The following is a 12695-nucleotide window of genomic DNA, read 5'->3' on the forward strand; positions in this document are numbered from 1 at the left end:
TTATGTAATTTTTTAAATGTTTATTTACTGTCTTAATGTATTTATAAATTGTTTAGGTTCTTGTTGTCATATACACACTATTATTATTTAATTCTTACTTCTATTTTGTCATGTGATTTTTAAATAGACCACAATGGAAATAAGTTTCACTTTCTTGTGTCATCAATTCGCTGTTTTACAGTTGTGAATCTCATGCTGTCTCGCGGTCCATGACTCACACGAGAGGTCAGTTTCAGCAGAGTTCCGGTTTGTGGCACAATGTAAATACACCTTGTGAAGTATGGACAATAAGACAACATCGGGGCACAGCAGAAGTTCATCACAGGTGCTACACCTCCTCTAGATAACCCTCTCAATTTGAGAGAAACGTGTCATCATCATAGTCACGTGAACTCGCAGAATTGGACCATCCACATCCTCACTAGGCATTATTTACATGGCTTTGAAACGCCAGGACTCTGCTGGGGCCGCAGTGCATTCTGGGAAGCGTAGGGGGATTATGAGAAAGGTTAAAGTACTGAATATATTTTTAACATATATACAATTATATTATGTACTTACATTGAACTTACTAAATAAAATCACTTACCGCACTAACGCTTTTTATATAAAGTTTAAATACTGCCCCCTGCTGGAATTGTGTGAGTCCAGAAAGTAGCTAGCAACATCCATTGTTCAGTGTTGTTAGCTAACATCCATAGCTTTTCCAAAAACATTAGTCCCATCAATGTTCCATTTTGCAGCGTTCATCCTTGACCCAAAATACATGAGCATACCAAACGCCAAATATCAGCTGTCAACAGTTTGTCTATGATTGAAGTTGCATGCATGCATGCATGCATGCATGCATGCAAGCAAGCACAGCTGTTGTAAGCAGGTGCTTTTAATTTGACAAACAAAGACGGTAGTGGAAGACATTAAAAGCACTACAGTTTTCACTCATGGTACCAACATAAGACTTAAGTCACTCATGGTACGTAACAGCAATGTACCAGTTAACTAAACTGACAAAACCAATTGAACTACAAAAACACAATAAATCAGTAACACTAACACCACTATTAATCTAACATGAATCACAATAACATTTAAAATGTCAAAACTCCAAACTCCCATGATGCATTGGACCACAATGCCCATTGTTTACTGGTTAGATAAAATAGCTAATTTCTCCAAAAATATTAGTTCTATCAGTTTTCGCAGTGTTCATCCTTGACCTAATGTACAGAAGCATACCAAATGGCAAATGTCAGCTCTCCCCAGTTTTTGCGTGATCAAAGCCATACGCACGCACACACACAGAGACCACTTTACTACTATAATATAGATACTTTGCATTTTTATTCAAAACATACATTGAAATGGGTTGTTGGTGGCCATCTTGGATTCATGTAACGTGCACCAGGGGAATTTTGAAGAATTTTCCGGATATGAAGTCAGCTTTTTACAATTTGTCGGTTTTTATGTTGAGATTTTGACCGAATCCTCAACCAGCTGAAACAAGCAACTCTTCCTTTAAAAGAAAAAGAATAAAATATGAGAAAATAAAGTGCAAATTTTCTTTTTATTCTGATTTCATTTTACAGCAGAAATTATGTAAAGCATTCAGAAGACATTTTCCACATATAAGGGCAATATTCAAAACACTTTGCATGGCCTCAGCAACAAAATATTCTTTTAAAAACATCAACAACTTAGTGATGCTTGTGCATGCACAATTGTTAAACCAAACAAACAAAAAGGAAAAAAAAATATAGGTTACAAAAAAGAGGAATGAAAGACAGATAGGCATGGAGAACCCAACAGCAAGCAGAGGGGAACACAGCAGGTAATGAGAGAGAAGGAAGATGGAGTGAAAGAAGAGGAAGGCAAGAAGAGGTCTAGCCGTAGGTTATTTATAAGTCTACCATTCTAGCATGCAATGCGGTGTTTGGCCACACCATCTTACAACAAGGCCTGAAAGATTAAACCGTTCATTTCTACTTGTAAGAAGAGAGGCCTTCTCTGCGTATGTCTACCAGCTGTCTACTATTGCAATATTTCTAAATATTATTTTTTACTTTTTCTGCTCTACATACTCTTTTTACAATCACCATCCTCTCCAACACTTGACTATTTTGATGGATTATTTTGTCTGCATGTATTTACATCTAGTTTGTGTGTTGGTATGCACAAGCATTTGGGTGTGTATATGTGCAATGTGTAAAGCAGTTCAAAGTCATGCCCAAATTTCTTTGTGACAGTCGTGCTGATGTGAGAGGAGGGGCAGTTGTAAGAGGAGGTAAAAGTGATTCAGTAGCATGAATGCTCCTTACAGCTCTGTCCTAACCGTGGCTGTCTCTCAGCATGATGAAAATTCAGAAAACACGAGAAACACAGATAATAGAAATCTTACCTTACTGTCACTTACAACTTTTTAAAATCGAGAAAATCCAGATGATGCATGTCTGCTGCTAATTTTTGCATCACCCTTAACAATTAACAATCTTGTGCGTTTTAAGACAAGAGCAATGGTATAAAAATAATACTCATTACTTGCATTACATTTCATTTATATGTGAGTAACATTGCATGAAATAAGGGAGCTTTTTCTTTGTACAAAAAGTGGATGCATTAAAACAGGTCACATTAGCTGCTTCACGAATGTGACTTGGCCTGTCGGTTGGACAGGTTCAATCAACAATATCATTTTAAAATTTGCAAATACTAATTGCTGAATGACCAATTGGAGTATCTCTAATATACAAATATATGTGTACATACATACAGAAATGTAGAGACACCAGTTGGTATACAACTCTCTGTGTCAGTGTATCATTACACACTCCACACACCAGCTCCCTGCTCTATAACCCTGAGTAAAATCTAAGGGAGAGATTTAATTTTTCCCAAAGACATAAGCACAGAGAGGAGGAGTGTGGCTTTTATGTTGTCGTGCACCTTTGTGTTGAGCATGAAAGACAAAGAAGATGTGTATGTTAGTTTGTCCTCTGGAAAACTGCTCGGATTCACGTTAGGATTTTTTTGTGTTTATTTAATATTATTATTATTATTATTACTATTATTATTATCGAGGCAAGACAAAGTCCAAGCAAAAACCAAAAACAAACACATCTTACTCCCTGCAGCAACGTTGGAACTTGAAACAGACATGTACATGACTGTGACGTTCATACGCAGCGAAACACTGTAGTGTTTTCTTCCAATACTGTAAAGTGCATGCAAAAGTGGGGCATGAAGCAATACTTTAATTACTGTTTTGTCTTATAAAGTAACATGTTGCATCATCAGACCATGACCAATCATTCACCTCTGACACAATACAGGTTTGAATCATCAGATTTAACACTGTCAAGAATTTAACACACAATTTAGGAAAATGAACAAGACAACTGCAATTTTTTTTCTCCCCCATGGGCATACAATATATATTTCCTGACATTAGTTTGCACTTCTCTGTTCGTGAGCAGGCACTTCCTAAAGAATTGTAAAGAACAGGTCATAATAATGGCAGTGACATGAAGAAAAAGAAAATGTAACAAATACGATTTTAAAAAGGGGGGAGGAAACATTCTGTTGGAAAATGGAAAGCGTTGACACAAGGCCAGGCTGGATTTGCTGTAGGTGTGATAATGGTCTTAATAAAAGCTAGTATGTTGCTGAAGCACAACCACATTGTTAAGAATGTAGCACCCTCTTGTTTTTTTTTTTTTTTTTTTTTTATCAGTCATTGCATTCACATTAAAATGATCATCATCTTCATTACCACTGAAACCATTTTCATAATTGCACCATCTTCATAATCTATAAGTCTATAAGTCTGCTTTTGACAAACTTTGTAACTTTTACGTGGTCTATGGTTGAGCTATTACTAGGTCTGTTCTACTGATAATGGTGTGTTACCTCTGTGGATCATACTCATATCTTTTCACTGTTGGCTTTCCCAACATAACATACTGGTAGGCAAAATAGCATTCATAATAATTGGCACTACTGGCAAAAAGGGTTTAATTTTTGCTAGCCAAGAAACAGAAGCACAATGTGTAAATGTTTTGTCAGAAAGATCATTGTTTCAGCTATCATTGTTTTCCCATTTATATTTCTAACATTAGATTTTTCAGTTGCATGCTTTAACAAAATGTTCTTTTCAGTAACACTTATACTGGAAACTCCTAAAGTGAAGCATTTAAAATCCCCTCACAGTCTGTAGCCACTAACATATTCTTTTTGTTATTTCTTTGTCTTAAATCTCATGCACATTACTCTGTTTTGTATTATCTACATTATTTACAAACGATACAGCCATCCTGCGCACCCAGTTCTCTGTCTTAAGTTCTCATTATGGGAGTAAAATAGTTTCTAATCTTAAATACAGTCCTCTTATGAAAAAGTTTCAGGGTCCTCATATCCCCTTACCTCGTCATTTTATATACAGAAATATGCAATAGTCCAAAATATGGATTTGATTGCCCATATGGGCCAATATGGGGACCAAAGCCCTGTATAGGGGCAGGTGTAACACCAATGTCCTGTACAGAGCAAGCATAGAGACCTCTCACAGACAAGAAGTCAAGGCAATAGTATGTGACTCTCTCCTCAAAACCACAGTTAGGATTTAGAGGTTCGCGCAAAGAACAAACTAACAGAGACAGTTAACCATTGGAACAGATCAGATTTTACCACACAATAGGGGAGACCACTCTCAAGCTAAACCACTCTTGAGCCAATTAAATAAATAATCAGACCCTTAAATAAAAATAACCAGACCCTCAAGTAAATAAAATAAAGTTTAAAAAAGCACCCAAAATAAGTCATTTTTCCTTACACAGTTCACATTACACAGGGCAAGGATAAGTTGATGAGGATGTAAGTGAGACACAACTACACAGAAGTACAAAAAGAAACAACACTAAAGCAGTTTGGCAAGCATGCAGGAGCTCATAGCTCAAACACATGCATTGAATTGAACAAACACGGACACACCACATCGGGCTAGCAAAGTGCTGCCTCTGAGAACAACTCCATACAAAGTCCATGTAACAAATTAAGACATCGTTTTTCAGACCCCAACCCTTATCTAACAATGTCCCTCATACATTCAAGTGCATTTCCTCCCCTGACTGATTAATAGGTTTGTAAGCCTGTGAGTCATAGTCGTTGGTGATATTGTGACACACCGAATCAGCAGAATGTTTTGCCACTACAGCTCTTCAGAATGATGGTGAGGAGGATTAAGCGAAAAAACCTTGCATGCAAATGCAACATAGAAGTGAGTTTTTTGGTTTCTGTTTTCTTATTCTTTCATGGATTACGGTTTAGATACAAAACACAACAGGCTTTGTAAAAACTCAACACATCAAAGTAGCCTGATGTTATTTCTTTATCACGAGTGCCTTTCGCCACGAATGGCAAGATGTCTTCTTCTTTAGGTGCTTCTTCTCTCGTCGGACTTGTAGACTTGTTCTTGCAAAGAAACATACCCATGAAGAGTGCAAAGAATGCCATGAGGTTAATGCGATGGCCTCCCAGTGAAACTGCGGAGGAGGATCAGTGCTGTGGGCAGAGCCAGGTCCCTGGGCTCTACCCAGCAGTCTGTCTGTCTGAGCTGCCATGATGGACACCTATCCTGTCCTCAGTCTGTCTGGGAAGAGTCTTTCCCTCTTGGGAGAAGAGGGGAGAGGGGTTGAGAGAGAGAAAGTGGGGGAAAGGAAGGGAAAATGTGTGAGAAAGAGTGAGGGATGGAAAAGGAAGGAACCTGGGGTGGGTAGAAGAAAGGAAAATGAAAAAGGGGAAGATGGGTGGGGGTAGGGTGTATAAATTGCTCACAGGCTGAGGGGTCTATGTGTGGGGCCTGGCGGTGGGCTCTCAGGACCCCTGGCCGTTCTCTGCTCTCTGGCCCTGAGGAAAAAGCAGACATGCATTAGAAATATGCTGAAAGGCCTTTGATGTGTGTGTGAATCCATGCATGTTGTTGCCAATGTGGCTTCCACATATCTTTTATATATCAAGGCCATTCAAAGTGGAACATTATTCAACAACCATCCTATTCCTCCCACACAAGTATGTGTGTACACACAGCACACACATTCTCCATCTTTTTATGATCTCCACCCATCAAGGCACGAAAGAAACCGGCAGGCCAAGCAAGACATTTAAAGCACCAGTACACTTCAAAAGAAGCAGAATTTTAAGGCAAGTAGCTCCAGGTGGTGATGGATGTCCTTTCTTTGTTTTATTTGACAGATTCTCAAATGATCTTGACTCTAAATTATTCCTCTCGCTGTGACTGTTCACAAAGTAACAAGCGTTATTTTATCCAGGAATCGGACCCAAGGCCGCCAAGTTGGTTTAGTTTGACTTTGTTTCGCATTTCACTTGCTAAGGCAGCAACATGTTGCTGGCATGGCGAAAGTATGATCATTTTGTGTTCAAAAGTAAGAAAGTCACTTGTAGATAGCCACATATTTACAGTGGATACAGAAAGTCTACTTGTCCTTTACACATTCATTTTTTAAAAATGTCATCTATTTAATAAAAAAGAAGTCAAATGTCATTTGCACCGTGTTGGAATGTAGGCTACACAGGAGACTCAATCCAAGATAGCATCAAGACAGCAAAAGCAGACATCTGGAATTTACACTCATAGCATTATGTTCAATTTCAATTTATTTCATTTTTACAGCACCAAATCACTACAAAGCTGCCTCAAGGTGCTTCACACAAGCGAGGTCTAACCTTACCAACCCCTAGAGCAAGCACACAGGCTACAGTGGTAAGGAAAAACTCCCTCTGATGATATTGAGGAAGAAATCTCAAGCAGACGACTCAGAGGGGTGACCCACTGCGTAGGCCATTCTAACATTTACAAAGTTTTACAAAACGATTGTGTTAAACATTCACAAAGTGTCTATATACCTCCACACGAAACAGGGTTATTTTAACAATAGAGAAAGTTTGACATTTTTAACACGCTAGTATTATCTGGCTAACTCTTACAGTTTAAAACACTGAGCCTTTTTATGCACCACATATCAATCAATCAATCAATCAACTTTTTTTTTATATAGCGCCAAATCACAACAAACAGTTGCCCCAAGGCGCTTTATATTGTAAGGCAAGGCCATACAATAATTATGAAAAACCTCAACGGTCAAAACGACCCCCTGTGAGCAAGCACTTGGCTACAGTGGGAAGGAAAAACTCCCTTTTAACAGGAAGAAACCTCCAGCAGAACCAGGCTCAGGGAGGGGCAGTCTTCTGCTGAGACTGGTTGGGGCTGAGGGAAAGAACCAGGAAAAAGACATGCTGTGGAAGGGGGCAGAGATCGATCACTAATGATTAAATGCGGAGTGATGCATACAGAGCAAAAAGAGAAAGAAACAGTGCATCATGGGAACCCCCCCACAGTCTACGTCTAAAGCAGCATAACCAAGGGATAGTCCAGGGTCACCTGATCCAGCCCTAACTATAAGCCTTAGCGAAAAGGAAAGTTTTAAGCCTAATCTTAAAAGTAGAGAGGGTATCTGTCTCCCTGATCTGAATTGGGAGCTGGTTCCACAGGAGAGGAGCCTGAAAGCTGAAGGCTCTGCCTCCCATTCTACTCTTACAAACCCTAGGAACTACAAGTAAGCCTGCAGTCTGAGAGCGAAGCGCTCTAATGGGGTAATATGGTACTACAAGGTCCCTAAGATAAGATGGGACCTGATTATTCAAAACCTTATAAGTAAGAAGAAGAATTTTAAATTCTATTCTAGAATTAACAGGAAGCCAATGAAGAGAGGCCAACACGGGTGAGATATGCTCTCTCCTGCTAGTCCCCGTCAGTACTCTAGCTGCAGCATTTTGAATTAACTGAAGGCTTTTTAGGGAACTTTTAGGACAACCTGATAATAATGAATTACAATAGTCCAGCCTAGAGGAAATAAATGCATGAATTAGTTTTTCAGCATCACTCTGAGACAAGACCTTTCTGATTTTAGAGATATTGCGTAAATGCAAAAAGGCAGTCCTACATATTTGTTTAATATGCGCTTTGAATGACATATCCTGATCAGAAATGACTCCAAGATTTCTCACAGTATTACTAGAGGTCAGGGAAATGCCATCCAGAGTAAAGATCTGGTTAGAGACCATGCTTCTAAGATTTGTGGGGCCAAGTACAATAACTTCAGTTTTATCTGAGTTTAAAAGCAGGAAATTAGAGGTCATCCATGTCTTTATGTCTGTAAGACAATCCTGCAGTTTAGCTAATTGGTGTGTGTCCTCTGGTTTCATGGATAGATAAAGCTGGGTATCATCTGCGTAACAATGAAAATTTAAGCAATACCGTCTAATAATACTGCCTAAGGGAAGCATGTATAAAGTGAATAAAATTGGTCCTAGCACAGAACCTTGTGGAACTCCATAATTAACTTTAGTCTGTGAAGAAGATTCCCCATTTACATGAACAAACTGTAATCTATTAGACAAATATGATTCAAACCACCGCAGCGCAGTGCCTTTAATACCTATGACATGCTCTAATCTCTGTAATAAAATTTTATGGTCAACAGTATCAAAAGCAGCACTGAGGTCCAACAGAACAAGCACAGAGATAAGTCCACTGTCCGAAGCCATAAGAAGATCATTTGTAACCTTCACTAATGCTGTTTCTGTACTATGATGAATTCTAAAACCTGACTGAACCTCTTCAAATAGACCATTCCTCTGCAGGTGATCAGTTAGCTGTTTTACAACTACCCTCTCAAGAATCTTTGAGAGAAAAGGAAGGTTGGCGATTGGCCTATAATTAGCTAAGATAGCTGGGTCAAGTGATGGCTTTTTAAGTAATGGTTTAACTAACAAAGATAAGTTGATCATATTTAAGATTGAAGCATTAAATAATGGTAGGACTTCCTTGAGCAGCCTGGCAGGAATGGGGTCTAATAAACATGTTGATGGTTTGGATGAAGTAACTAATGAAAATAACTCAGACAGAACAATCGGAGAGAAAGAGTCTTTCTTCATGTCATGAGTTTGACTTCATGACATGAAGTCAAACAGATTCCAAAAGACAACCTACAATCACCTAACTATTAGGAAAAGAGCAAGATGGTGGCATGCATGGGTGCAGCGGCTTTTAGCTCTCCAATTTGGTACTTGTTTTTCTTACTCTTTGCGCGTATATTCTTCGAGTTTTGTAAAGCGACCCACAGCTTCAGCCGCCAGAACCTTATCGACCTCGGTCTGAGGTACAAATTGTCGGTTACAAGCAAATTCCACCAGTACCACAACATCCCGGAGGACATGGCGAGAACACCAGGCTCTCTGTGAATTACCAGCCTGCCCAGCAGGCGGTGTAGGCGGCGTAGAGACAGGAAGCAGAAGCAAGGATGTCGGTCTGGCTACGATGCTAAACTATGTAAACAACCTCACAGGCCAGCATTACCGAGCCTCTTCCTCTCATACGCCAGATCCATCACCCACAAAATGGACGAATTGGAGCTACAAATGGCCACAAACAGCTTTGTGCGGAACTGCAGCGTTATTTTCATCACAGAGACGTGGCTTCACCCGCTGATCCCCGACGCTGCAGTCGAGCTAGCAGGCCGCAAGCTACATCGGCAGGACAGAACCAGTGATTCGGGTAAGTGCAGAGGTGGAGGGCTCTGTGTTTATGTGAACCGCGAGTGGTGCTGTAGCAGCAGGGTCATTGACTCTCACTGTTCTCCTGATTTAGAGGTGCTGGCAGTCTCGTGCAGACTTTTATATTTCCCAAGGGAGTTCACAGTAGTCATTGTGTTTGCTGTTTACATCCCACCCTTTGCTAATGTTAGCACGGCCCTTAGCCTCTTGCTTGCCTGTGTAAATAAACAGCAGCTGGCCCACCCGGATGGTGTCTGTATTGTTGCTGGTGACTTCAACCAAGCATGTTTCAAGACTGTGCTCCCTAAGTTCGTCCAGTACATGAAGTGTGCCACCAGAGGGGAAAACACTTTGGACCATGTCTACACAAACAAAAAACATGCGTACAAAGTGACTCCCCTCCCCCATCTCGTTGGATCAGACCATCTCTGTATGTCCCTCACACACACACACACACACACACACACACACACACACACACACACACACACACACACACACACACACACACACACACACACACACACACACACCCACCCCAGGACAAACAGACTCAGGGACAGCTTTCTCCCCAGAGTGATCACTGCTCCGAACAATAACAAACCACTCTAATCCGCACCTTTCAAGTTTCTTGTGCAATATCTGTAAACCATGTGCAATATTCCCGTGCAATATGATTCCACAGTTGTATATAATTCTCGTTTTACATTTTACATGGTCCACATTTTATTTTCTTTTATTTTACCTTATGTTTATATTAGTTGTACATATACTCTGAATAATTTACTGTTAAATTTCACTAACTTTTATATTGGCTAAAAATTACTCGCACCACGGAAAGCACCTTTTTGGAGTTGCACTCAAATCTCGTTGTAATGCAAATTACAATGACAATAAAGGCGATTCTGATTCTGATTCTAACAAAATCTGATTTAACACTAACACTATTAAGGTGTGACACCCGTGTGGTGTAAATGTGGTTGACATTAACACCAGAAACCTAACACTTTACACTGACATGCGTTAACATTGGAAATTCAACACTGACATACATTTGCTGTGTGTTGTTACCAGTGTTGCCACAGTTACTTTGAAAAAGTAATCCAGTTACCGATTACTGATTACTCCTTGAAAAAGTAACTTAGTTACTTTACTGATTACTCAATTGTAAAAGTAACTAAGTTAGATTACTAGTTACTTTTTTAGTTACTGTCCCCAGCTGCTGACAACAACCCCCTGCCACCTGAACATGACTGATACTTGTTTTGCCAAAACTCACTTTATAGTCACCCTTTCTTGACTTCAATGAAAATACTTGTTTTATAAAAAGTAAAATAAAGACCTCTTTCTTGACCTCATATTTAACTGTTGACAGCACTGTAACAGTAAAACTTGCAATTTCTAGCCTACATTGTTTATAAATGTAACTATTAAATTCTTTCTAACATTTTTCTAACATTTAAATTCTCTCTAAACATTTTACTTGTCAAAATTATTATTATCATAAGTAGTATTAGTGGTTGTAGTAAAAAAAAGGCTTCAAAACTGGACCTTTAATCTAAGGGTGTTGTGGGGGGGGGCACATCCTTGCCCCACGCCCCCATTCCACCTGAATTCGCCCCTGCATTGGCGTTTGAGCACAAAGAATGGATAACATTTTGTTTATGCAGAAAACATGACCAGATTTACAGGTAAGAAAGTTTTATTGCATTTTCACATCATGTACTCCCCAGAAAGAGAGTTTAGGTGCATTTGAGTGGAAAATAGTGTTAGTTGTTGACGCGTCGGAGGATCAGCTGTTTTTAACGAGCAGATACGGAGCGGCTCAGCTCAGAATTCTAAATAAAGGAGGAAAAAAAAGCATTAAAATGTCTTTGTTAAGCTCAATGCAGGTGTGCTGTTGTCACCGCGCTTTAAGAGGTGAGGACGAGTCGTAGCTGTTGCAGAAAACCGCGGATGAAAAGCTCGCAGCTCGCTTAAAGTGGGCAATTCAGTCGAACCCCGACCTCCATGCTGCTATCGACCCATAATGCAAAAATAAGAGTAAGTGACTTGGAGAAGTAACTTTAATCTGATTACTGATTTGGAAAGATTAACGCGTTAGATTACTCGTTACTAAAAAAAGTGATTAAATTAGAGTAACGCGTTACTAAGTAATACTTACTAAGTAAGTTACCGGTATTACTGGTTGTTACAGTATGCACACTTTCTCCTGTCACACATAATAAAATCTTCAGCCTTAATTCATCTCCTGTGTGTTAAAATGAACATTTTTCCTGAGTTTATGTAACTCTTGCAGATTCTAAGTAAAAGTTACACTTCTTTACTATTTATGAGTGTTAACTTTGTCACATATGAAAGTGTAGTTTCAGTATAGCAAGAAAAAAAAATCAGTTTGGGCATGAAACCACAACCTTTTGGTTATGAACCAACAGCACTGTAATAAAACTAGTATGTTCAACTCTGATCTCTCCAGCAATGTGTACTTGATTTAAACACAGAAAGTGTTAAAATAAGAGTTAAATTCAGCTCTGAAATATTTGTGACTTTAAAACTTCAGTTGTTGTGTGCAGTCACTGAAGCTTCGACCCCCTTTAGAGTTGTCACTGGGTGGCTTCCCTCACTTATCTCTTTCATGCACAGATGCTCAGTTTTTAAGACCCTTGTTCCAGACGCATTTACCATTGAGTACTATAATGTTTGTATTCATTAATGATCTATTCAAATGACCTCCAAGAGACATGTACTCACATGGAAATGTTCTTGTATTTATCCCTTGATTTGTCTAAAGAAAAATATTGTCAAAGTGGTGATTTATTGTGTTATATTAAAGAGACTCGTGCTCATGCAAACTAATATTTTGAGTTTTGTATTTTTATTGACTGATATCACATTGTACAGAATTGTTTTCAGTTTGAGATTTACCAGCACAATGTAACACATTTTTATATTATGAGTCCTGACTTTTGTTATGTGATGTAGCCAAGGGTTTATAGACTTTCTCTATCTGCTGTATAATTATTTGGGTTACAACAAAATAGTCGGCACCTGGGCCAGCATCTTGGTTTGGC

The 12695-nt window shown here is 39.1% G+C and overlaps 1 protein-coding gene across 1 annotated transcript in view; it reads right to left on the reverse strand.

Annotated features, from left to right (window-relative positions):
• Positions 1-1545: 1545 nt before the first annotated feature.
• LOC117507190 (calmodulin-binding transcription activator 1-like) overlaps positions 1546-12695 on the reverse strand; it is a gene marked incomplete at its 5' end in the record, with an annotated part of 313536 nt that continues 302386 nt past the window's right edge. The window contains one exon of the mRNA XM_034167003.1: positions 1546-5898. Coding sequence (XP_034022894.1) covers positions 5823-5898 — 76 coding nt within the window. The remainder of the gene's footprint in view (positions 5899-12695) is intronic.

This window comes from Thalassophryne amazonica, chromosome 3 (assembly GCF_902500255.1).
Source record: "Thalassophryne amazonica chromosome 3, fThaAma1.1, whole genome shotgun sequence".
Classification (NCBI taxonomy): Eukaryota; Metazoa; Chordata; class Actinopteri; order Batrachoidiformes; family Batrachoididae; genus Thalassophryne; species Thalassophryne amazonica.